This window comes from Martes martes (genome assembly GCF_963455335.1).
Source record: "Martes martes genome assembly, chromosome: 2".
In the NCBI taxonomy this organism is placed as follows: domain Eukaryota; kingdom Metazoa; phylum Chordata; class Mammalia; order Carnivora; family Mustelidae; genus Martes; species Martes martes.
Genome location: NC_137889.1, coordinates 37,871,513 through 37,898,666, shown reverse-complemented (window position 1 = coordinate 37,898,666; position 27,154 = coordinate 37,871,513). Strand labels below are relative to the sequence as shown.

The window sequence follows — 27,154 nt, the reverse complement described above, 5'->3', positions numbered from 1 at the left end:
CGGTTAAGGCAGGGGTATTTATATGTTATTTTAGGGATTTCCAGTAGGGGGTGTGGACCCTGTGTCTCAAGGTCCAGTTTCTGTTATCATGCAGAATACCTGGTTGGCTACTACTAGGGCGTTCTGCGGTTTTTCTTGTAACTGATGCTTGGGCCATTTTGTGGTTTTTCCTGAAACTAAAGTTCAGCCCCTGGTCGCAGGGGCCTGAGATGGCTGCAGAAGCTAAGATGGCTGTACTTGTGCTAAGGCTAAACCTGAGGCGGGCCGGCCTCATTTTTCTCAGCCTCCACACTCTCTCTCTCTGTCAAATAAATAAATAAAATCTTAAAAAAAAAAAAAAAAGAAAGAAAGAAAGACAGTTCTCAGGCTTTCAGCCTATTCAATGTTTCTCAGTGTTTATGTGGAATTCAGGTCACTGATATGGCTGAGCAGTCTGAGAGTCTCTAGTTGGGGTGAAGGCATAGACAAAGAATGTCATGTAGCATCACCTCACATCTGTTATGATATCAACCCCACTCCCTAAAAACCCCGATGGCTGGGGATCCTGGGAGGCTCAGTCGGTTCAGTGTCTGCCTTCAGCTCCGGTCCTGATCTCAGGGTCCTGGGATCTAGCCCCATATTGCTCCCTGCTCGACGGGGAGTCTGCTTCTCCTTCTCCCTCTGCCTCTGCTTGTGTTCTCTCTCTCTCTGTCTCTCAAATAAATAAAAAATAAGATATTAAAAAAACCACTCTGATGGCTAACAAAATTAAATCTCCCTAGATTGTACACAAAATTTCTGTCTTCTGGTCCCAAACCATCTTGTCCTAAGGCTCTTGTGCATTTCTCTTTTCTTGGACTTTCCACAGACAACACATCATTTCTTAGTCAGACCACTGGGGTCTCAGTGCCATCCTTGTTCTCATGCGCCATCCCTGCGCCCACTCCCGTGATAAGGGGTCCCCACTTGTGACTCACACAATCTTCAAGGGATGGAGGCCGCCAAGAAATTAGGCCAGCCTGGGAAAGCGCTATAGCGATATTTCCTTCCGGTTTCCCTGAGCCCATTTTGTCTCCGTGTTACTTGCGCCTGCGTCTTAACTTCTCTTCCTTGAAAGCAAAGGGCTTGGATACAATTTTCCCAGGATGTGATTTCACCAAGATTTCTTTTTTCTTTTTCCCTCCTCCGCAGCAATCCCTTGCCTAGAATCAAGGCCCCCATTGTCATTGTATCAGCTTCTCTACACCTACCTCCTCCTTCTCAGGCTTCCCCGAAGAAAAACAATCTCTTTTTTCATAGGAACACAAAGGCCCCAGTTCCTAGGTTCCTAGGGAGGTATAATCTGGTCTGAGTCATTTGGGTGTATTGCAGCAAAGCTGCAGGGTACCTCTTGGTGACCTGAAACCCCTCCTCTTAATCTCCTGGTCCCTCTTGGTGTACCCCTCTCTCCCTGAAGACCTCAGGCCTGCAGTTCCCTGGAGGCCAACAGACAGCTCTGCCCTGCTGGAGACTACTTTGAAGGCTGCCATTAAACTAGCATTTTAACTGGGGGCTAAAAACCTACGGGAATGCATTTCTAAAGGTGGAATTGTAGGTATCCTGACAAGTGGTAGGAAAGGACTCTCCCTGTCCGCCCCTGGACCACACCCTGTAATATACATCATGTAACATACATCCCGGTATACAGACCCGACTCCGCTGCTCAAGCTTTAGGAGCCAAAACCCAGACTCCAATCTCTGTGTGATCTAAGGATTTAAACGTAATTGTTCAGGAGCAAATCAGCCCCCACTGGAGTTCAGATGAAAGACCCCTCCATCCCCACTGAAACATAAAGGGCAGAAAAGGCCTCTGGCCCTTATCACGGCAACCAATATTACAGGGAAGTAGGACAGAGCCACTCTCTTATCTGATGTCCTAGCTCCGATGCTCTGCAGCTAACTTGACCCCCGTGGTTCTCCTCTGTAACGCTCACTGGAGAAGCCACGGCTGGATAAAAATATGGAAACCACAGTTTGACTTTGGGCACGCCTGCCTTATTTCCCCCACCTCAAAGTCAGCTCTCATCTCGCCTCTCCTCAGAATCTTTGGAAATCTGGCCTCTCCTACAAGAGCTGGTTATCCCTCAATTTCTGCTGCCCGCCTCAGCCTTCTGATCTCTCTCCTGGCATCCTCTTCCTTCTTTCTCTCACACTGCCTTGTCTAGGCCAGACATCCACCAACACCACAGATGCCGCGTCTCGAGGCCTGAGATACGCCGGGGAGCTTGTGTCCAGGGTCCTGCTCTAGTCCACGCACGGGACCTCCGATGCGCTAGTTTGGCACGATCTAGAAAACCCTGGCTCAGGTCACGTCCCTCATTACTGGTACCGCTGATTCAAGCCGGCTCCTTTTCCTTATCAGTCATTTGCGGGTTCTAACAGGTCAAACAGGTTGTGCATTTCCAGGAGCGTTTACATTTAAGAGCAAACTCTAGAACAGGGGAAAGTCTCCCTCAGTCTAAGGGATGGAGAGCCAACATTAGAATTGCAGGCAAGGCTGTGCAGAAAAAGAGTTTGGACTGAGCATTGGCTCAGGGGTCCCCTGCCTTTACTCCACAGCCCCACCCAGGGAATGCTGGAGCCGAGAAGTCCTCAGCCATCTTTGAGAGAGAAGTGAAATGATTTTCTCCGTGATTGTAGGGCGGGGGAGTGGCAGGGCTGGTGGCAGGGTCCAGATTCCAGGCTGGGGTACCTTCCACAGCAGAGGAGCCTTGCCCACCTTTATCAACCCCCACCCCGTGCCCCAAGTGGCCCAACGCCCCTCTCCCCAGCCTCTGTGCCTGGAGGGAACTGGTCCACCAGTCCCGTCCTTTCTTCCACCCTCTTGTGTCTCGAGGGGCAGATTTACTGCTGGAGATTCCAGAAGAAGCCCTTGGGCCTCCTCTGTGTGCATTTGTTTAGAACTGTAAATTCCTCTTTCCATGATAAGCTTACAGCCCGCTGATCCTGGGGGTCTCATTTAGGTCATAAACCAGGGCCTTCAAGGAAGATGATTGTCAAGGTTCCGTCTAACTCCCAAATTCCTGTGATTCGATGACATCAGGATTGTGAATAATCAGGCTGGCCCTAAGCCAGGTCGGGCTGCTCTGCTTCCATCAGAAACTTCCTCCCCCTCTTTACAAAAACAGGCCCGCCCTGTTGGGCTCCCTCCTGGCCCTGTCCACTGGGCATCCTCCTGCGGCAGAGGAACCCGCCCACCCAGGGCCACTGACCCCACCCCCTGCCTTGAAATTTAAAGCAGGCCAGAGCTGTGCAGGGAGATTGGAGCTGAGGTCCTGCAAGAGCCCAGGGCGGACGAGAAAGCTGTCCCGGAGGGAGGGAAGGAAGGCAAGCAGGACGGTAAGTTGAATTCTGCGCCTCTCTGTCCGTCCGTGTCCTCCTGCCTCTCTGAAAAATCTTTCTGGCAAACGGCGCCCGTAGAAGAATGCCTTAATGAGGGACTGACTTTGTAATTCAGGCAAAAAGCAGATTAGCTAGAATCCAAATCCCAAGGGAGCCTGCTTTTTGTAGCTGCATTTCATTGCGATGGGCTGAAGCCTTTTGGAGGGGCGAGGGCGTTCAGGGAAGAGAGAATAGGGGGGATTATTTCTTGCAGAAGAAATCTCAGCAGAGTAAAGGAGAAAGTACAAAGAATTAGAGACAAATGCTCTGAAGAGACAATGGGATCCCCTCATGAATAACGGGCAAAAAAGTGCCATCAGCTGCCTTCGGGACTTGTGGCTAGCAGAGCCTGGAGGGTCCACGGTGTCTTGCTGCCGCCCCCCCCTCAGTGAGCCTATTAAGAAACTGAGGCTGGGAATGGGGGAGTGGGGCACAGGACTTGCCTCAGAGCAGAATTAAGTAGGTGGAAAGTGTTGGGAAAGAGAAGGACTCTGATCTCCCTCCACTCATCCCCAGCCTCCATCTCCACTGGTCAGTTTTGGCCCAGTGTGCAAGTGTGCGGTCCTCTTTAAGGAGTTTCCAATTACGGCGGGGGAGAGTAAAATGAATGGTTTTGCTTCCTAAGGTGCTCTGCGTGATGCCTATCAGGGCTTTCCAGATTTTCGCTGTTATTATCTTTATTTTCTTAACCTCCCTGGGAGGGAGGATGGGAGGGAGCCAGCGAAGTAGGAAAACACACTGAGCTCCCAGGTAACTAGTGACAAACTCAAATGCAAAGAAGTGTGGAAATGATGATTTACCCGGTGGTCAAGTCGGATTAATAACGGTGATCTCTTGCAGTGGACTGATGACAGAGGAAAATTGTGTGTGTGTGTGTGCGCGTGTTTGTGTGTGTGTGTGCATTTGCAATTCCATGAAGAAATTCTGCAAAAACAACTAGTAAGCGGAGTTCCCTTGAAGGTGACTTCCTCAGCAGTTCTTGCCCATGGGCAAGAAGACACATCCTGGGATCTAGACGCTGACTTGTCCAGAATCAATATATGACGGTCAGCTCGAGGGCTTCCTGTGAGAGCAGAGCCAGGCTCGGGAACCAGCAGGGATGTGTGAATGTTTGAAACAGAAGGAGCTCCATGCCACCCATTACTTTATTCTGCCTAAAGTGTTCTCAGAGATGCCGACCTCAAACCTGGATCTCATCAAGAGTAAAGGGTAGCTCCCCTTTGCCCAGTGGCTTATTCTCTGTCCAGACTCCCTAGGACCAGCTCAGTTTATTTTGGGATGCCTCCTATTAGATACTCCTGGCATCTCTGCTACTCTTCAGTGGCTTCCTCCTGCAGAGGGACAGCAGCCAGGGGGTAGCTGAGGGACAGCAGTGACTTGGGCCTCAGTAGAACCATGCTCAGTACAGTTCAGACTACAGTAACCAGTGGCCCGGCCGTACTTAGCGACCATACCCATCTAACGCTTTTGTAAATGACTGGCTGGGACCACAGAGCATCTGGGGAAACTTTCTGTCCAGGGGAGCCCTGGTACTAATCTGCAAACAACACCTTTTCTGGTTAGGGGTTTTATAGCAATTGAAGGGGCCCTTTGACTAAGATCATCGTTTAGAAGGAGCAGGATTTCCAAAGCTTCTAAAATGTGTGCTGGTTCTTTTTGATCAGACGGTTAAGTGGGCAACGTGGTTCCCAAGAATGGTGGTGAACTTAGCTCCAGTCCAAACTCCAAGTCCATGCACTTCTTCAAGATACTGAATGCCGGTGCTGAGGAAGAATTTGGGTGTTGACTTGGAATGTTCAATCTCACTTGATTATTTGGCACCGTGTGTCTGTGGTCTTAGAGTGAAATATCTACTTTCTGTGAGGGAATTTCAGCTCTGCTCTGATAAGGTGGCTACGAGGGACAATGAGTGGCCAGAATATTCTCTTCATTTATTCTTTGGGTCATTAGCTTTGCATGGAGGAAAATTCTGTACAGAGTTTCAGGCTATAAGCCAACCAGCTCACAAAACTGGTAGTCTCAAATCAAACCAGATAAAAGAATGAGGACAATTTAGACTCACGGAAAGTCAGAGCCAGAAAAAATCTTAGCAATCCTTCGCTCTGGTCCAACCCCAGGTCCAGCCACATGGTCTCCTAATACTGGCTTCGTTGTCTACTTACACAAAAGAATGGCCTATTTTTTTGACGGTCTGTTGTCCATTCTCCTGCTTGAGAAATTGACTTCTGGGGAAGAGGGTAGAGTGACAGACAAGGCTCTTGATCGCCTGAAAAGTAACATGTGTGCCAGAAGGGAAAATGAACAAGGTGCTGGCCACACAACAGGCATTTCATAAACATTTTTAAAAGGGATGACTTGGGCAAGTTTGGGTGCCTATTACCATGACCCAGGGAATACCAACTAGCTGTTCTTCCTATAAAACTTAATGCAATTGCGTGTCCTTCGCAGCTGCCCAGCACCATCTCTGTCAATAGCCACGATCCTCAGGGTGACTCTTGGCTAGCGGGCCCATGGGCAGGTAAGCACGGCTTGCCTATGGGATGCTCTGACACTGCATCAGCGGCTTAGAGACGTTGTCTGGGGACTGATCTAGAAAACCTGATTCAACCTTGAGCCTCTGAAGTAACCCATTTCAAGGTCAGGCTGAACCTAGATACTGGGATACCTTCGTATGCCAAGCCTTTTCTGTTTATTACATGGTCACAAATCGTCCGTTAATTTGCAAACAGACATTAGGGAATCGACACCGAACTCATGCCACAAAGGCTCCTGCATCCTTGGAACTCTCCGGCTTTCCAAACCATACTTCCTCCTAGGGAAGCCCTCAAAGGGACAGCCTGGGGTGTGTGAATCGAATTCCTTTGTCCAGTGGAAGGTGTTTGTGCTGAAGAGTAAGGGGCTCTGGCTGCTTGCTGCTACTACCCAGACCACAAGGAAATGACTGATCGTTTACAAAATGACCAGTTTACAGCATTTACTGACCATTTACAGCAATGGTCACCTCTTGGCCCTATGCTCCGAGGAACACCTCTTTATCTCGTTTAACCAGCGGCTTATATACTAATATCAGTTCCAGGAAACCTACCTTGACCAGCTCCTTACCTCACCAAGAGGAAGCTAGATCTCCCTCCATCACGTTCTACTAGGACCACTTCTTCCTCTGCATTTCCGCCTTCTACCCCTACCTCCCTGCATATACCGCAGCGCTGATCTCACTGTACTATGATGACCTAATTACCTGTCTGTCCCATGCCTGAGCTATGAGTTTTTGAGGACAGAGCATATATGTCCTTATACCATGGAGCCTGTGCATGGTCCGTGGTGGGCGCTCTGTAAACATTTGATGGTGAATACATAGAGTTGTTAGATCTTTGCCCATGAATCCAAGAAAGGAGGAAATAGACTGAGCTGGGGCTTGAAGGAGAGGCGGTTGGGGTAGCGGATCTGATAGATGGCGCCCAAGGAGGACACGCAAAGAGGCCCTAGAGCCCCTTCGAGAGAGAGAGCGTTGCACGAACAGCTTGATGTCAGCTGAGGCCTCTGCAGGTAGGGGACAGGACAGTCAGCAGGGAAGCTGAGCCCAGTAACCTGCTGTGAGTAATCTAAAAGGGAAAGGCCTCCAGTCAGCTGGATCCCTGCTGGCTTTTCATATTTTGTCCTGTTCATAGAAAAGAGAAACTTGCTTTAGTTTGCCTCATTGGAGCAAGAGCCAGTGTCTGCCCCCTGGGCTGCAGAGAAAAAGGGAAGTTTTTTTTTCTTCTTCTTTTTCTGGGAACCTCTGATTTCCTTATTTTTCTAGCCTCCTGTCTCTGGTTTTTAAACATCCATGTGGTCTGCTTCAGACGGGCCTTATCAGTAGCAACGGCCTGATCTCCCAGCGGTCTCTGGCGCTAATTCCAGCTTCCTCCTAGAGTCCGGCATAATCCTGATGTAAATAGGTCCCGGAGAGGCAAATTAAAAAAAAGAAAAAGAAAAAAAACATTAAAAATGAGATGAAAGACACCACCTCATATATCCAGAAAATAATGATTCCTGTTCATGTAGATGAAAGGCGCGAACTTTTAGATCAGTTGTGAAGAATCTGGTTGCGGGTTATCACAAGATGTCCACATGATCGAGGAAAGAGTATTTGGGTATTAATGCTTGACCACAGTGGGGAACCCCGTAGATGTTAGCATCTTTCTGTCTTGGTAGCTTTCGGTTGTTTTTCCAGGGAGAAGTTGTTAACGTTGGTGCCCCCATTATTGAAGGACTTGAAGGACGCTCATGACTGTCAGTATGGTTGACCTTACCGTGCACTGGCCATTGCCTGCTTCTTCTCTAGTTGCTGTAATAATTCAGCAAGGTGGGAGTGATTGGCGCATTAAAAAATCCAGGAAACCATACACAACCTGTGTGTCATGGAACTTGAACTTAAGACTGTGCTCCTTGCACTGTAACATGCTGTCCTTCCCAAATAGCAACTCTGAGTGCATGAAAAACATAATGGTCCAGCATCGGGACGCAGGAAGGAGGGTTGGAAATAGTGTCAGTTCGAGTCTTGACGCCACCTCTCCCCACGTATCTCGCCTTAGGGCCAAGGTCCTGATGCTTTTTGGAAGTTTGATTCTCTCATTCGTAAAAACAAGAGAACACTATTATTCTATTATATATTATAGAATACTATTCTATAGTATTATATATATATTATATATATAAGGGTTCTGTAGACTCTGCCTGGCGAGCGGTAGGTGCTCAAATGCCCGTGGAGCAAGGGGCATTAACCCACATGCAGTTCTCGCAAACACACCGTAACGTAACATTGCTTTCCTGTGAGCCCAGGAGAATGTGTACGCATTCGGTAACAATACAAGGAAAGCTTCTGATCAGTTTTCTGACTCATGGGTGTCGAAATCTGGAGGTAGACTAAAGAATTATCAAAGGATTGTGTATTTCATTGCTTTGCAATGATGTTGACTTTAGGGAGTGGGAGGAACATGAGGAACTACCTTCATGCTTAAGATGAGACACTGTTTTAGATCAACCTCAGATTGAGGGGTTTGTTTAAATTCAAACTTTGGGATTAACATTTTATTGCACTGACTAATTGCGTTAGCGTTTGTTAGCTGAACCTTGTTTTTTCTTCTCCGGGTAAAAAGTTTATTAGGAAAGGGTTTCTTTTGTTTTTATCCTAAAAGGAGGCAGGATGGACTTCTGTTTTCCTAGACCCACAAGGAGCTCTCCCTTATTTCCTCCAAACAACCAGGATCACCTGGCAAACTATGGACAGCGAGTAGACGACAGAGCTCAGTGCCAAGATTTGGAGTAGCCTGGTCAATTTCATGTAACTCAGTCACAAATCATCCCTCCGCCTATGGTTTGAAGATGTTTTGGAGAGAATTCTGCCCTGAGTAACTCATGAGATGGGTGGGAGCTAGGAGAGGATTCTGTTCTATTCACCTCATTGGAATGGATCATATTAGATAAGAAACAGGCTCTTCCTTTCTTGTTCCTTTATGAAAGCAGGCTCGTCAAGAAGAGAGAAAATAAACTTTGACACACAGAAAATTAAGTATTGAAAAGTTATTTTGATTAATGATGGCAGTTTTTGAAAATGGTTTTTATTCTGAGAGCACAGCCTCTGTAAAAAGTGGGACCTGTGTAAGCGAGACGGGGGCTACGAGGCTAGTGGCTCCTATCCTGTGTTCCATCTGGAACCTGCAAAGGTGAGCTTTTGGGGGGGGGTCCCTGCATATGGGGGCAGGGCTCCTTTTGCCATCTCACCCCCTCTGTTGTCCCAGTGAGATGCCTTTGCTATTCCAAGAAGTTCTTCCTTGGACCATTTCTTTTCTAATTTGTTGGCATCCATTCTGGGCCATGGTGGTTGGGGGGTGGAAGGAGGGTGTTGTTTGTTTTAAAGCTATGAGTCACTTTAAAGTATTGGTATTCTTGGAGACCGACTCTTTCTTACTCAGATTTCCAGAGAGAAGCTTTGCAAAGCAATAATAATCTGAGAATCTCCTTTACCAAAGATTAAGCTAGCAAACCTTGCACACGGTGTAAAATTTGATCATAGTATCAACTTACTTTCGTCTTTCCCTTGCAATTTCCCTGCTCCTCTAGCTTGCTCATATTTCTGTCTTTTTCCTGCTGGCAAGAGTAAAAACAGTCCCTGAGTTCTATACCAGCAGGGGCAATTGCATTGTCTGTACCTAGAACCACAGAACTTGATCGAGTGAATGTGTTTGCACCGTTCTTCTACTGCAGATCACTTTCATGCATGCGGTCATGTTTAAATAAAAGTACTAATACACATTTTTAAGCGTTTCACAGCTTACACCCATTATATCATTTGTTCTCACAATAGCAGAAACCACAGTGTGTCAGCCCTGGAGGAAACCTCAGGAGTCCATCCCACTTGGTTTTGCATCCCTGGGAGCCGATTTTTATGCCTCAAGATATAGATGCTTTTGGGAAGGGCAGCGTATCAATTTTTACTGTCAATGCAACCTTATGTGAATGAGCGTATCAGTCCCTTTCTGGAAGGCAGATTTTTAAGGAGGAAGATGGAGAAGGTAGGAGAGTGGAGAGAAAAGGGCGGTCCATGCAAAGGGACATGAGGGGCCCCTGGGTGGCTCAGTCAGTTAAGCGTCTGACTCCTGACTGCAGTTCAGGTCATCATCTTAGCTCATCATCTCAGGGTCATGAGATTGGGCCCCTGCGTGGGCTCCATGGGGCGTTTGCTTGAGATCCCCTCCCTCTGCCCGCCCCCCCACCACTTGGGCGCGTGCTCTCTCTCTCAAATAAATAGATCTATTTAAAAAAAAAAAGGGACATGTAAAGGCACTGAGGACAACAGTTCATCTACTTTTCCCCAGGACTTCAAGCTGTCCTGCCGCTGTTCCAGCGACCTCACCCAATGCAGACCCAACACCTATGAATGGGTGCCCATCAGGCAGCCTTCCCCCGTGTTACCGCTGCCGAACTAAACACCGAGTTCTGGCTAGTGTGACCACTGACTTCTCAGCCACAAGGGCACGCTTCCTTGGCCCTGGCAGAGTAACCCCCTCCCTGGTTACCAGTCCATTGTTCCCGTGTTTCCCCTAGAACAGTCATCACTCATGGCTGTTCAGAGGGACCAGGGAACGGAGTCACTGTACTGCCGTCGCCAGCAAGACCCAGCGCAGCTTCCAGACAGAAGGTCAGAGAAGCTCTGGAAGCAGATGAGGCTTTCGGGTGCAGACATGCAGACCGTGTCCCTCACCAGGATTCTTGCCCGTCATCCTTGAAATCAGGCCATGCTTTATTTGCCAGGCCCTGTGTCCTGGGTTGTTTTTTTTTTTTTTTTTGCACAGAGTCTTTGTCCATTTGCCAAGCTCTGTGCCTGCTGAATTCCATCCACCAGAGAGGGTGTCTTTTGCAAATCTGCAGAAATCAACTTCATGTGCTACCGTGGACCTGACAGGCCTGGGGCCCTGAGACCTTGGGGTCCCCAGGCCTTATGGCCATTGCAGAATCCATTACTCTCACACAACAATGTTTTCAGCGATTCAGGGATTCCAGTCTAACAAAAGTGAGACATCCTGGTGGTTTTCTTTCTCCCTACCTCCCGCTCCAACCATTCATCTTTCCTTCTTTCTCTTACTTCCTTGCTTTTTTAGTTCTCTGACTCTGGGAAACTATGAAATAGGCAAAAGGAAGAGAACACAGAAAAAAAAAAATAACAAGTCGTCTTTGTATTTGTAAAATGAGCCCAGAAGGATTTCTCACACTTACTCCATACATCTCGCCCCCCACCCTCCTCACCACGAACACAGGGCACTCCGGCCTCTGGTGGCAGCCCCTGTTCAGAGCGTCGAAGCCTGTCCTGGCGCTGGCTGGCCCCGCAGACCCAGAGTCTGAGTCCCTGTTTCTGGTATTCACTTTGTTTTTTGTCCAGGCCCTGCCCCCAGACCACTACACCCACCTCTTTAATGAAGGCAAAACAAGGACACATTTTTTTCCTCCCCTCTTCCTTCTCCCTTGTCTTTGGACAGCACTGCTTGTCTGCTGGTGGGATGACTCATTTCTTTGTCATCCTCTCACCCCATTCGGCTGGTCCAGATGCTCTCATTGCCTCTGTGCAACGAGATGGAGCTAGTGCCTTGTTTGAGATTGTCACTGAATCAGCTCAGGGCCCAGCAAGGCCCCCCAAAAGTGGAGGAAGATAAGTACTGACAGAACAGAGACTGTCTCAGACACTACCGGGAGCAGAAGGCAAAAATAGACTCCTTTGCCCCTTATGCCCCTGAGTTGTCAAGGGTTTTCCCATGATGCAGCTGTGTGGGAGCCACAATGGAAGCCCTAAGTCATGCTCCGCCTCCCCATCTGGTCCCCCTCCCCCATTTGTCCAGGGAATGCAAATGTGTCAATACTGCACTTCTCACTTGGCAATTTTCCAACATCCAGAATTAGGTTCCAGTTAGAAGGACTCAGATGTCTTTTTTTTTTTTTTTTAGGGCCCTGAATTCTTGAAATAAAACTGTATTTTGGTGGGCATCCAGAGAAAAAAATGAAAATAACCCCCTGGGAAAGGGCTGGTTGGTTTGACAGGCAGTGCTAACGAGGGTTAAGTTCCTTGTTGATGGGTGGCTCATTTACTCATTCATTGCTTCAGAATTTCTTCATAAAGGCAAGAAAATAAAGGATGAGACAATCTATATGTGTCTGTGAAACAGGATTAACATCCGGAAGAAAGAGAGGGATGCATTTAACAAGGTCTATTTTTAAAAGTTAATAAGAAATGGAATGAAGGGGTGTCTGGGGGGTTCAGGTCATGATCTCAAGGTCCTGGGATCGAGCCCCGCATCGGGCTCTCTGCTCAGCGGGGAGTCTGCTTCTCCCTCTCTCTCTCTACCTGCCTCTCTGCCTACTTGTGATCTCTCTCTCTGTCAAATAAATAAATAAAATCTTTAAAAAAAAAAAAGAAAAGAAATGGGATAAAATTAAGAAGGGAAATTTAAGAGGGGCTTTGAGAAATTTCAAGAAAGAGGAAAGCAGAGCAGGTCCCATGGCCAGAATCAGAAGATTCCACCAAGGGCTCTTGTTGCCGACGGGCTCAACGCCTTACTGTTCTCTTCTGAAACTCGGAGAAGCCGGTAGTAGTGGTAAGCTTCCTCCTCCCAAGGAGAGAAGGGCCCTCAAAGAGCACATCCTATGAGGAGGGTCCCTGGCTCTCCGACTTAGAACTGAGGCAGATTAGGTCCTGCCTTCTTTCAGTTTCCTTCACAGTGGAGGAGGGGGCGGGGCGGACTTGGTCGGCAAGCCGGGCCCCTGAGCCTCGCCTGCATTTTCTCCTTGGAATCCTGTTGACCAGCCCCCGCGGCTCCCTCCCCTCGTCCCAGTCTGGGCTCCATTTGTCCTCCTCTGCCTGTCCCCAGCAGCCCCAGAAGAAGCAGTGGGGCATAAAGAATCCCCCCCACCCCCTCTTTTTACCCTTGCTCTGAAGGGGGCCTGTGGCCAGTGAGGGGACGGACACTTCCAACAGGGAAGTTCTTTGCAGAGAAACAAAGGAGCCAGAGACAGAAGAAAAGTCTTGGACGCCTCTGATCTAACAGGGCCCTGAGGATCCTGGCGATGGGGGAGGGGTGGGACCGAAAGTTGTTGTGACTGAAGGGAAATGAGTCAAGGAAGAAATGCCTGATTTAATTCTTGTGGACAAAGGAGTGAGTGGGCCTGCCAGACCACAAAATAACACCCCGACCAACTAACCTAGTTTAAGCTGCGGAGGGCAAGATCACTGGGGAAAGGCGCATGGAAACTGGGAATTTGGGGTCTAGGAGGATCTGAGTCTTATGACCAAAGGCCAGATGGCTCGGTTCCTTTCTGCCTATCTGCACTTTGCCGGGCCTGCCTGTAAAATAAGAGACAGACCTTCCAAGGGAGCAGCGGAGAGGGCGAGAGCCAGAGCAGAAGAGCATTTCTTGTGCTGGGCAAGGAGGCACGGGAGTTCTAAGTGTGAGAACCCAGGTAATGGGGGTAGGTTGGCTCTGTGAGGTCCTGGCCGTAGAGTCCCTATGGTGTCCTCCGAAAAGGTTTCAGAAGGGATATTTCTGTGGTTCCACCTAGTTGACCCCAGGGCAGGAATTCACTTTGAGGACACCAGACCGGGACACTACTGCCAGGAAGCGCCAGGCATGGTCTCACTGTTCAGCCAGCCCATGGAGATCTCTGGGCAAGACACTCTCCTAGCCACCTGTGCCCATTGACGGATGAATGGATAAGCAAGATGTGGTCTGTTCAGATAATGGAATCTTTCTCAGCTTTAAAAAGGGAGGAGATTCGGGGGCACCAGGTGGCTCAGTCAGTTCAGTGTCCGACTCTTGATATCAGCTCAGGTCTTGATCTCAGGGTCACTAGTTCGAGCCCCATGTCGGGCTCCATGCTGTGTCCAGAGCCTGCTTTACACACAAACACACACACACACAAGGGAAGAGATTCTGACACTTGGTTCCACCTGGATGAACCCTGAGAACGGTATGCGAAGTGAAATGAGCCAGTCACAAAAGGACCCGTAGTCTATGATTCCACCCAGATGAGGAAGCTAGCGAGTTGCCATAGTCATAAAGACAGAAAGTATTGTACTTTCTGGTGGTTGCCAGGGGAATGGGGGTTATTGTTTATTGGGCACAGAGTTTCAGTTTGGGAGGATAATAAACTTCTGCAGAGGGACGGTGGTGATGATTGCCTAACAGTGTGAACGTGCTTAATGCCACTGCCCTGTGCACATAACAGTGGTTAAGATGTTCCTTTTTTGTATCTTACCACAATAAAAAATATATATACAATTGAAAACATCTTCCAGACACCTGTGGCATTTCCTGCCATGGGAGTTGATGCTGGAGGGACTAGCCATGATCGAGTGCTAGGTTCTCGACCTTTGCCACACTCCTTGATCTCTCGATCCCACGATAAAGTTTTTTTCCCCTCTTCTTCTTCCAGAATTTAAGATTCACTCTGAAGGAACAATAAATACAATGAGGAAAGAGCTGGTGTGCGTTCTGCTGCTTTTTGGAGCAGCCCTCTCCTTGTCCAGCCAGGTAAGAGGGCAGTTCAGGTCTGTGCCTCGAGCCCGCCGTGTACCCCCATTGGACTCAGGAGCCCCCGGGGGGTTATGTCAGAGTGCAGGGGTGCAGCAGAGGTCAGTAGGTATGGATCCTCTCTGTCTAGGATATTTAGGATTCAGAGTCCGTAGGCAGCTCTTCGGACTTGGGTGAATAGTCCACGGCCACAGACTGCCTTCTTTGGAGCTGTTTTTAAAGAGTGTGTTTGCATTCATCCATAAGACATCTTTAAAAAGGTGGTGCACCAGCCATGAGCCATGAAGCTGGAAAGCAGCCCTATGCTGCTTACTATCCACTTGGGATGGAAACTATACTCTGGACACACTCTCTAAAAATGCCCAGCAAGCGGGGGCATCATGGAGGGCACAATGAGCAACACCTGCACAGTGAGATTTTAGAGGAGACAGTTGGGGATGGCGACATGGTGGGGAGGGAGGGGGGCTACCACTCCACTAACCACTTGCGGCTAGAATTAAATGAAATTAAAGATTCAGTTCAGTTGCGCTGGCCCCATTTCAAGTGCTCAGTCGCCGCATGCGACTAGTGGTTACGGCACTGGACGGCACAGGAATTAAAGATTTTCATCACTCAGAAAGCTCTTATGGCAGCACTGGTCTAGAAGGAGAGGAAGAATTAGAAAAGAAGGCAAGAAGTGGACATTGCACCTGGGGCCAGCTATACCTGAGGGGGAATCTTCGGGGAGGGTGGCATCTGATTGGCGGGGGTGTGAGTGGTCTCTGGGTCAACCATGTTTATTCGTAAAACGCCCAGCATGTGCTGATCCGTTTTCCATCTCTGGTCGCTTTGCAGGAAATCCACACCCGAGTCAGAAGAGGAGCCAGATCTTACAGAGGTAAAGTGAAAGGGGAGGTGGGAGGCGGGTCTGTGGAAGCAGGAGCCAAAATCAGGGCTTAGGAGTTCAGGGTGCTGTAGGCTCTGTCGGGATTTATCGTCCACCACGCCCAGCTTAGGCTGTGTGAAGGTGAAATTTTGCAGGGTGATTCTGTGAAGATGTCTGTGTCACCCCCATCCCTTACTCATTCACTTAGTTAGCTAAGGCCGGGTTCTGAGAGGACAGGAACAGACGTGCCCTCAAGGGGTCAGGCTGTCAGGGAGTCACAGAGCTGGCGTGGGGAGGGGGAGAGGGGCTGCCAGCTCAGTGGCCCGAAGTCCTGTTACACAGGTGAGAAGACGGAGCCAGAGATGAGTGATGGGCCCAAGGCCACACCGTGGCCAGGATGCAGCTGTGCAGGTCCTCTGGTGTCCTTTTCTGGGCTGGGAGCTCCATCCTGCCGGAGTTCACCTGGCATCTTTGTTAACTGCCATCTCTGTGCATGCGTGTCTTCCGGTTGGTAAAACCAGAGTAACGAGCCTGGGTTACCTCACACAAGTTGCACAGGTGTGGAAAGACTTTTCACTCTAGAGTCGACTCTAGAAACCTGAGGAACATCCCCCATGAGCACTAGGTAAGATTCCAAAAATAGAACATGCTCGCAGCCAGATTGTCTAGACTCTGGTTGGAAGAAATCTGGGCCCAGCTTCAAGTCTAAAGCTACCAATGTGGGGCCCTCCTCTCTCGTCCTTCGTGACCTAGTTCCTTTGGGTCTGGAAGGCTTTGCAACACCTCTTTTAAAGTGGAAGTTTCCCCAGAGTGAAGTATGCTGTAACTTTTTTTTTTTTTTTTTTTAAGAGACAAAGTGAGATAGAGAAAGAGAGAGCACATGCGCACATGTGGGAGTGGTGGGGTGGGGCAGAGGGAGAGAACGAGAGAGAATCTTCAGCAGGCTCCATGCCCAGTGCAGGGCCCAACGTAGGGTTTGACCCAAGACACTGACATCATGACCTGAGCCAAAACCAGGAGTCAGATGCTTAACCAACTGAGCCGCCCGGGTGCCCGAACGCTATACTCAATGCCTTTGTTGTTGGATAGCACAGCATTTCCAACAAGGGTATCCTGGCCCCAGCAGACCCCCAAAAGAAACAACAGTATTATTTACAATGAGCATGTGTCACTTCTTTAGTTAATGAAAAGTTGAAGATTTCTTAAGTTGGCAGTCTGCTTTGCAAACAGAGAGAGACGAAGAGGCCAGGAATATCAATGCAAGTACTCAGACCGTTTCCATTATATCACAAATACTGGTGAGAGTAGCACATTCCCCACACACACTATGATGTCAGTTTTCTTTTGGGCTAGCAATGCATCATATGGTAGGCAATTATATACATGTACATATTTCTGATGAATGAAAATGAAAAATTAGGGGCACCTGGATGGCTCAGTCAGTTGGGCATCTGCCTTTGGCTCAGGTCATGATCCTTGAGTCCTGGGATTGAGCCCCACATTGTGCTCCCTGCTGAGCAGGGAGCTTTTACTGCTCCTCTCCACTCATGCTCTCCCAATCTCTCTCTCTCTAATAAATAAATAAATAAATAAATAAAATATTCTTTAAAAATAAAAATATAAAATAAAATGAAAAATTAAAGTATCACTTAGTAAATGCATTTTGATAGGCAAATTCTTCCAAGATGAGGGTCCATCCAAGGAAGAACGACAAACACGGTCTTTGGTGACTGATTGGTAGATGTGTGTTATCTTCCGGCTGGGATGACAGATGGGTTGTATGATTAGTGATAGAGGAACTTTCTCAATAGGACCTGGGGTGGGGCGGTGGCAGCGTTTGGGCAGTTGTGCCCTCAAGAAGCCGCCTGTCTCTCTTTCCAGTGAGCTGCCGAGATGAGAAAACGCAGACACTCTACCTGCAGAATGAGTCATGGCTGCGCCCGGGCCTGCGGGGCAACCGCGTGGAGTACTGTCGCTGTGTGGGTGGCCGTCCACACTGCCACTCTGTGCCCGTCCGAAGTACGTAAGCGCTCGCAGCCCAAGCTTGGAGCTCCAGCTCTCCCACTGCCCCCCACCACCCACTGCGCACACATGCAGAACTTCAGCCATTGGTTCCCCACGGGCTCTGCCTTAGGCCCATGTGAAGGCACTGAGCCAACAATTGAGACTGTGACCCGGGGCCCATGCCTTCTCCAGCCTGACCTCAGTTTCCTCATCTGTCCAATGGGGACAATGGGTGTACCTGCTTCACGGTTTGCAGAGAGGATGAAATGAGCTCCTTTTATAAACTGCCAAGAATAGTGCCTGATGTGGAGCTCACTCCTATTATCCTTGCAACTGCTTTTTAAGGTGACCAGAGGCTTCCTTGTTTTGTCCCTGACAGGTTGCAGCGAACCCAGGTGCTTCAATGGCGGGGTATGCCGGCAGGCTCTCTACTTCTCAGATTTTGTCTGCCAGTGTCCTGAAGGGTTTATGGGGAAGCGCTGCGAAATAGGTGAGTGGTAGGTGGGTGGTGCGGGAAGAGGGACAGAATCCCAAGTCTTCCCAAAAAGGAGAGGCAGTGTGTGGTGATGTGGGGAGGCGGGCGGCGACTGGGGGGGGCAGGGAAGGATCCTGCAAGGGTTGGTTAGGAAACCAGAGTGTTGGGCCCAGTGGGCGGAGCCTTGGGAGCCAAGCTGGAGTCTGCCTGGTGGACCCTGGCCACCCCTGTGTACCACTTGTGCCCCAATAGCTTTAGCAGCCAGCCTGCCTCGCTGGTTTGGGGTGACAACAGAGCAGACATGAAACCCCTTTGGAAAACTAAATGACAGAAGGGGGAACTCACAGGGGAGGCATCACGTGTCCTGTTTTCCATCAGATGCCAGTGCCACTTGCTACAAGGACCAGGGTATCACCTACAGGGGCACCTGGAGCACAGCGGAAAGTGGGGCCGAGTGTGTCAACTGGAACAGCAGTGCGCTGGCCTTGAAGCCCTACACTGGGAGGAGGCCCAACGCCGTCCAGCTGGGCCTTGGCAATCACAATTACTGCAGGTGAGAGGGCAACCCACCCTCCTGAGCTCGCTCCCCCCTGGGGAGGAGCCGCTACAGCCTGAAGCGACCTTGAGCCGATCAGCCACGCTCTCCAGAGAAACAGAACCAATACACTCCCTACCAGTATGGTGATTCATTGCACGAGTTGGCTCGCTGCGGGGGCTGGCATGTCTGAAATCTGTGGGCAGGCCAGCCGGCTGCAAACTCAGACAGGCTTCTCTGTTGCAGTCTAGAGGCCGAATTTCCACCCCAGCTTTCGCTCCTAAAGCCTTCCACAGATTGGAGGAGGCGACCCACAGGATGGGGGTTAATCTCCTTCACTTCAACACATTGCTGATATTAACCACAGCTACAAAATCTCTTCACGACAGCACCTAGATTAATGTTCGATTAGATAAATGGGCACTTAGAGCCAAGTTAATCCATAAAACCGATCATCCCAGGCCCGCCCTTGTCAACACGGCTTCTGTGCACAAGTCCTTAGCCCACCCTTAGTCTCCAGATGGAGACAGTAGCCAAGTCATACTTCCACCCAACCTGATCCAATTCTCCCAGGTACAACCGGAAGTGCACTGACCTTTTCCCCGGAAGAGGATGCAGAGTCCTTGGGTCTGAGGGGGAGGCTTCACTTTTCCCCTCTCACAGCCTTCCCTGGCTGCTTTTTCAGAAACCCCGACCGTGACTCGAAGCCCTGGTGCTACGTCTTCAAGGCAGGGAAGTACAGCAGTGAGTTCTGCAGCACGCCAGCCTGCCCCAAGGGTAAGTGCGGCTTCCCCCTCCCCCCCAACCCCCAGCGTCCTGGAAGTAGAGTCTCAGAGGATAAAGCAACTGCGTTTCTACAGCTGAGGAGACAAAAGAGTAGGCTGCTGGTTCATCATTTTCATTGCAGAGGGAAGACAAGTCAGAGATGTAGGTCTTCACCCAGGCCTGACCTCTAATTAGCTGTTTGACCTTGAGCTGGTTTCTTTGCCCCTGACCCTCCATTTCCTCAGGTACAGAAGAGCGGGGGGCCCCTCATTGGTGGTTTCCAGGCCTTTTGAGGAGGAATGGAGATTCTCCCTTTCATGATTGAGGGGCGTATTTTCCATCTCTCTCTCTCTTTTTAAGATGTTTAGTATAAGAAGATTTTCCAAATTTAAAAATCCTAAATTATAAAAAAGCACTATGCATTCTGTGGTGCTTTTACAAATAATGATATCACAATAGTATAAAAAACGTGTTTTAAAGTTCTAAATATTCATACACAATAATAATGTGCCTTCTGCCTACAGATAAGTCTGACATGTCTGTGAATTTGAGGACCCTTTACAGTAATTCTAAAGCATCTCCTCCCCTCCAAGGATCAGTAAATTGCGACTCACTGGTCTAGGTGGCCTTAAAGATCATTTTCATTATGTTGTTTAGAGTGGTACACTCTGCCAGTTTCAAGTGGGGAGAAAGGAGGTTAAAATGGGGCAAATAGCCAGCATCTGTAGGTCCATATGCTCTCTTCCTGCTCAAGGCCAACAAATCCTTCAGAGCACTGGCAGACAAAATCTGAGAAACTAGGGCCTGCTGACATGTCGCTCCATTGAAGAGCTCCGGTTTACCACAACCTGTCAAGTATAAACAAGGAAACTCCCGATTACCTTCAAAGCAGCTCCAGCAATAATCACTACCAGTTGGGCATAGACCCTTCCTACCCAACATGAACGAACCCTCAAAGATCTCTCAACACAGCAATCTAGGAAGCCACATCTAACTGATGAAAGCTGGCCCACCAACCGAAAGCCATTTACCACCCCTATGTAAAAGGGCTTGAAGGAGGAGGAAAGAGGAGAGGTGGGATGGTTATCTCCTCCCTCATATGGGCAGGCTGGCTGCCTTCATCCTGTCAGGCCTGCCGCCCCTCTCAGGTCCAGCTGCAAACCCTGACTCACCTGCTGTAGCATTTAATTGCTTTTGTTTCAGTTTGAGATTTCTTTTGTTCCAGAAAAAAATGAGGACTGCTACTTTGGAAAGGGATTAGCATACCGTGGCACGTACAGCCGCACTGCGTCTGGTACCTCCTGCCTCTATTGGAATAATGTAGTCCTAGCAGGCAAGGTCTACACAGCGTGGAAGACCAATTCTCAGTCTCTGGGCCTGGGCAACCACAATTACTGCCGGTATGTAGCAGGGGGTCCGTGGGGTTCATGTCTGGGCAGAAGGCAGGACTGGGGCTTGGAATGGGAGAAGATTTCATACCTCAAGTTATAGGAAAGACCCAGTGGGTGGGAAGGAACCAGGGATATGATCTAGTCACACCCATTCACTCGCTAGAATAACATCTTTTATAAAGAGTGAAGTTCACCAGTTTGTCAACCCACATTGCAAGTTCAAGGTGCTGTCCCATAGCCACTTAGGCCTCATCTGCTCGGTTCTTATATGGCGCCTTTCTCCCAGGGAATCATAAGATTGTCCCCACAGCACAGCTTACAGTTCCTTCCAACGTCCCTGTCAGAGGAGAACGTTGTGATAGAAAATGTGATAGAAAATATGATAGAAAAATGTGATAGAAAAACAAAACTAAAGTTGTTTTCCTCTGGTGAGATCTCTGACAGAGCCAAGTTCAGAACTCAGGCCCCTCCTTTCCAGCTCATTGTTTGGCTATTGGTTCACTGAGCCTCCTTCCTCTCTCACATGGCTTGTGATGTGATTGAAAACCTTAAACTCTCTTATCATCTAGGAATCCAGATGGGGATGCCAAGCCTTGGTGTCACGTGCTGAAGGACCACAAGTTGACGTGGGAATACTGCGACGTCCCCCAGTGCTGTAAGGACTGGCCCTTGGCCACCTGCCGCTGCCCAGCCCCCCTCTTGACCATTTCCTCTGCCACTTCCCATGTCCTCACAGCTGTCTGCTTCAGACTGTGTCGCCCCCAGATTTTTAGGAAGGCTTTGGTGGGGAGGGGCTTTCCATGACTGAAGCAACGCTCTGGGCAGGTGTTCACTCCCCATGCACGAGGGCAAAGTGAAAGAGAAGAACTTGCCAGTTTCTCTTAGAATTCATTAGGCTCTGAACTTCTCTCTCCGGATGCCTATATTAATGGTTCGTGATGAGGTCATGGTGAGCATGGAGGAGGATACCTCACATTTATGGCTGCCTCCATAACAAAGTGCTCTGGTAGCATTCTCCCGACAACGTGGTCAGAGGTGGTCTTCCTATCTTTAGTTTCCGGATGAGGAAACCAGCTCCCAGTCATGTGGCCTGCCGAAGCTCACTGGGCTCCGGGTGGCAGAGCCTGTGTCTGTTCCCATGTCCTCTGACCCCACAGCTTGTACTTCTGCTGTGAACTCTTCCAGCTTTTCTCACAGAGCCCGTTTCACACGGGGGAACTGGGTGGGTGGAGGGAGAGGAAGACGCAGAGGAAATTCGTGCTGGCACATTTTACTAAAAAACCTTAGTTTAGAAGTTGTCTGAGAATAGATTATTATGACTCCATTCCTGTGAACACACGTATTAGCCTGAATGTTGCTCAAGGAAAGTATTACATAAGTGGGCGGGTAAGTTGCAAACTACCAGCGGACTCACAACGAAGGCCATGCCTAGGAGCCCCCGCGAGCAGTGTCAGTAAGCTCGCTCGGAGCCTGGTGGGCTGGGAGTGTTAAGAAAGGACTTCATCAAGGCCTTGACGGAGGGGCAAGGTGGGGTAGATGGAAGAGGAATGGGGCAGGCATTCTCCAGGAGGGAGCCGCAGGACCACATTATTTCTGAAGCCAGGAGGCGGGTGCGGGAAAAAACTGGGGCTAATGAAGCACAGCAGAAAGATCCCATTTGGCGTCAGACAAATCTGGGTTCTAATCCGGAGGATGCTGTGACCTTGAGCAAAAATTTCCCAGCCTCTCAGGGTTCCAAGAGAAGAAACCGGGATAGCTGCTCAAGGAGCTCACCTGAGGACTGCAGGTCTGATCTCCTTCTTCTGTCCTTTCCTCCCAGCCACCTGTGGTCTGAGACAGTACAAGCAGCCGCAGTTCCGCATCAAAGGAGGGCTCTACACAGACATCACCTCTCACCCGTGGCAGGCCGCCATCTTTGTCAAGAACAGGAGGTCACCAGGAGAGAGGTTTTTTTGTGGCGGAATACTGATCAGTTCCTGCTGGGTCCTGTCTGCTGCCCACTGCTTCCAGGAGAGGTAGGGACTTCCGAAAACCCAGTAGGTCTCCCTAGACTTTGAGGCCTTGAAACCGGGGCCCGTTAGAAGCAGCCCCCTAGCAAGCAGCGCATCCTAAGGCTGTTTCTCCGTTAGGTACAATCCCCACCACCTCAGGGTGGTTTTGGGCAGGACATACCGCGAGGTCCCCGGAGAAGAGGAGCAGAAATTTGAGGTTGAGAAATACATCATCCACGAGGAATTTGATGATGACACTTACAACAATGATATTGGTGAGACGTCCTATTGTCCCTGCTCCAGACGACATGACAGCCACCCTGCCCCACCATGGGCGTCCCCACGTCTGCCTCCCACACCCTCGCCCTCTCGGTCTTCCTCCCCTCCTATCAGACGGAGCATTCCACGAGGCTTATTCTCTTCCTGATCTCCTTCCAGTCCTGCTAAAACTGCAGTCGGATTCGCTACACTGCACCCAGGAGAGCGACGCTGTCCGTGCCGTGTGTCTGCCCGAGGCCACCCTGCAGCTGCCCGACTGGACAGAGTGCGAGCTCTCTGGCTACGGCAAGCACGAGGCGTGTAAGTGGAAGGAAGTCTCGGCTCCGTCCTGTCCGTCCGCAGGGCAGCGGGCCATGCATATATTGAGAGGAAGAAGTCACGAGAATGTTCTAGCCCTGGCCCAGGCACTGGCGCTGTGTAAATGTAGGCATGTTCCCCGCAGACCAAGAAGCCACTGTCCGCCTTCCCCATCTCACAGGTCACTGTGCAGATCAAGAAAGGAGTGAATAGTACAAGTGCTTGGAAGGGCTTAAGATGGCAGGAAAGTTCCGATGAGAAGAAGAGGCTGGTGATTAGGGTGTGGGGCTCTTGGGACTCTCCCGTCCTGTAGGTCTGAGTCTGCATCCTAGATTTGCACCTGGTAGCGGTGGGAGCCAGGACTTGGGTTTTCCCGTTACACGACTCTGAGCCTCGGCCCCCTCACTGGGAACATGGGGATAGAATCACCTACTGCCTTAGAGCATGAGAATTCAACGACAGTAGGTTAAGCCAGTGGTTTTCAGCCAGGGTGTTTTTGCCCCCAGAACACAATGGCCCTGTCTGGAGGCATTTTTAATTGTTAGGACTGAGGAAGGAGGTTTATACTAACATTTAGTGAGTTGAAGCAAGGGGCGCTGCCAAACACTTGCAATGCACAGCCCCCCTCAAAAAAATTATCTGGCCCCAAATGTCAATAGCGCTGCTCCTGAGAAACCATGGGCAAAATAAACTCTATAATATATCTAGTTTTGGGGACGCCTGGGTGGCTCAGTCAGTCAAGCGGCTGCCTTGGGCTCAGGTCATGATCCCAGGGTCCTGGGATCATGCCCCAAATCAGGCTCCCTTCTTGGTGGAGAGCCTGCTTCTCCCTCTGCCTGCTGCTTCCCCTTACACTCTCTCTCTGACAAATAAATAAATGAATAAAATCTTTTTTTTTTTTTTAAGATTTTATTCATTTATTTGACAGAGATCACAAGCAGGCAGAGGCAGGCAGAGAGAGAGAGAAGCAGGCTCCCCGCTGAGCAGAGAGCCTGATATGGGGCTGGATCCCAGGACCCCAAGATCATGACCCGAGCTGAAAGCAGAGGCTTAACCCACTGAGCCACCCAGGTGCCCAATAAATAAAAATCTTTTAACAAAGTAAAATATTTGGTTTTGTCGGTCAAAGCAGTATTGACAATATTTCCTAGGCTTCAGCCCCATCCATCTGAAAGCTGGATCCAAACTAGCCATTATTAGAATAGTTGGCTTCCTCCTTCTAAAAGGTTTATACATAACTTTCCCTAAGACCATAAGATATTTTCCCTTCTCTGTTTCAGCCTCTCCTTTCTATTCTGAGCGGCTGAAGGAGGCTCATGTCAGGCTGTACCCATCCAGCCGCTGCACATCACAGCATCTGTTTAACAAAACCATCACCAACAACATGCTGTGCGCTGGAGACACTCGAAGTGGCGGGAACCAGGCAAACCTGCACGATGCCTGCCAGGTAGACGCAGGGGTCTCTCCGCACTGGGGCCCTCCCAAGGGGAGGAGTGGCTCTTGGCCCACAGGTTCCAAGCAAGGAAAAAGTTAGAGCCGGAACAGTTGAGTTCTTCTTGGTGAGGCACTGAAGATTCTAGATGAGGGCTTCAAAGAAATAACACCATCAGAGTGAGATCAAAGTTACCCAAACCTAAGAAATCTAAACTGCAGGAAATTTCCCCAGTGTCTACCCCGGAAACTCCACCTGATTCAGGGTTTCCTGTAAGCCCAGGCAATTGATCAACTATTGAAGTGATGGGTAAAGCCACACAAATGAGGTGATGCTTGACTTCTGGAGGCTGGAGAGTTGGGAGTCTGCCATGTAGGGGTGGGGGAGGAGGAGCTGCTGCTCACCCAGAAGTAAGACCCAGATGAGTTGTGAGACAGAAGTTTCAAAAACTCACACCAGCCCTAAGATGAGGCTTGTCGCCTGGGAAAGCAAACTATTTCAGGCTGTGTTGGCATCCTTATCAGAGTCGGTACTTCTGTTTTGTGATAACCAGGCACCCGTAAGGGACACACCAGCCTGTGGGATTAGGACATAGATATAACCAAGGCACCGTTATCGATGAGCCATTTCAAGCCTACAGTGTGCCAGGCTCTCCATCGAGGGGCTGGGGGTTAGAGGGGAAAAAAAAGAAGGAAGCAGGGCTCTTGCACTGCAGACTTTGTGGGCTTTGTTCTTATAAGGTAAATCGTATCAGCATTTTCCCCCAGTTCCTTGACAACCTTTGTCTCTTTTTGGATGGTTTCTTTAGAAACCTCAGCTGTACCCCTAGCTCAACAGTCATAAAAAGGTTGTATGCAAAGTGAAAGCTCGATCTGCAAGCTTCAAGTCAAAAACAAAAAACAAGAAGTGATTTTGATTCAATAAGACAATAACGGCCAACCGTGACCAAGAGTTTTGCAAAATGTCATGCTTTCTCCCAGTTGATTCCCAGAACGACCTCTTATGGTAGAGAGTAGGATCCTGATCTTCAAGATAAGAATACCGAAGCAGTTAGCCTGAGGCCACACAGCTACTGGGTGGTAGAGTTAAAAGAAGGAGCGTTGTGGCCTGAAACCACTGAGCAATTATCTCAATTCTAGTTTGCAATGTAGATACAGCCTAATCGTGGACAGGATCTAGACAGTAGGAGAGGAAAGGAAAAGTGAATTGGGGGAAATCCGAGGGGGAGACGAAGCATGAGAGACTGTGGATTCTGAAAAACAAACTGAGGGTTTTGGAGGGGAGGGGGGTAGGGGGTTAAGTGAGCCTGGTGGTGGGTATTAAGGAGGGCATGTATTGCATGGGGCACTGGGTGCGGTGCATAAACAGTGAATCTTGGAACACTGAAAAAAAAATTTTTTTTTTAAAGATTTTATTTATTTGAGAGAGAGAGAGAGAGCATGAAAGGGGTGAGGGGCAGAGGGAGAAGCTGGCTCCCTGATGAGCAGAGGGCCTGATGTGGGACTTGATCCTGGGACTCCAGGATCATGACCTGAGCCGAAGGCAGTTGCTTAACCAACTGAGCCACCCAGGTGCCCCACACTGAAAAATTTTTTAAAAAAATTTTTTTTGGAAAAAAAAAGATCATAAACATTTCCCTCTCTGAACTAAATACTTTGAAGAAGATGACATTAGCACTACAAATATTAACCCTAACTTCTCCTCAAAGAGTCTGCATTTTTTGCAAACAACTAACCCGTTCTCTCTGTTGCAGGGTGACTCAGGCGGCCCCTTGGTATGTATGAAGGCCAACCGCATGACTTTGGTTGGCATCATCAGTTGGGGCATTGGCTGTGGGCAGAAAGACGTTCCTGGCATATATACCAAGGTTACTAATTACCTAGACTGGATTCAAAACAATATGCGACCGTGACCAAGGACATCCAATTCTCTGAAATCACGGGGAGACCCTGCTTCCTCTACTTCAGAAGACACACTGAGGCGAAGTGCTTCTTTACAGAACTGAGCCATCACATAGTACAAGTGGATGGCGGGGCAGGGAGAACCCAGAGGAGAGGGGAGAGGATAGGTTTTCATAGGTACTTCCCATTTTAGAAGTTTTCGGGGGTTAAGATCTGATTTCAGAATATAGTTTGGCAGCTGAGAAGACAGATAAACGCCAACCCCTCCAGGAATACCATCATCTAAGGCAGAAGAGAGGGAGAAGAGAAGCCCAGCCTCCTGATCTGTCACCACGAGAAGCTTTGGAAATGGGACCACAAAGATAAAAGCATGTCTCAATAGTAAAAAAGTAACGAGATCCCTCAGGAAGGAAGGATTGCATTAGAAATGGAATGTCTATTTATAGTGACAAGGAAGCCCAACGGAGCCTCCTAATAAGGGACGGGCTGGCTGGCCAGATCGTGTTCCTCAACACCACCTTTTAAATCAAGTATTTGGCTTTTCCCTTTCTCCACTTTACAGCTCTTGGAAGGAAATCTTTTTGTGTATAGTGTAAATCTTTTTTTCTATATAAACTTTATAATAAAACAGTCTTGTATCATTTTAGTAACTGATAAACTAGGCTTTAGTATATTTATATCAACCCAATTTAGGTTTTATTTTGTTGCCACGCCCCTGTATTATACTGTGCAGAAATAATAAATTCAGATTATTTTTCACATA

At 49.0% G+C, this 27,154-nt stretch overlaps 1 protein-coding gene across 1 annotated transcript; it reads left to right on the top strand.

The window, feature by feature from the left end:
* The first annotated feature begins 3,278 nt into the window (after positions 1 to 3,278).
* Positions 3,279 to 27,154, top strand: PLAT (plasminogen activator, tissue type). Its single transcript, XM_080796868.1, has 14 exons — positions 3,279 to 3,357; positions 14,359 to 14,456; positions 15,291 to 15,333; positions 17,203 to 17,340; positions 17,705 to 17,815; positions 18,179 to 18,353; positions 19,021 to 19,112; positions 20,326 to 20,500; positions 21,061 to 21,146; positions 22,311 to 22,506; positions 22,621 to 22,757; positions 22,921 to 23,061; positions 24,339 to 24,505; positions 26,244 to 27,154. The coding sequence occupies exons 2-14, from the start codon at positions 14,394 to 14,396 to the stop codon at positions 26,400 to 26,402; spliced, it is 1,683 nt and encodes a 560-aa protein (XP_080652994.1). The 5' UTR covers positions 3,279 to 3,357; positions 14,359 to 14,393; the 3' UTR covers positions 26,403 to 27,154.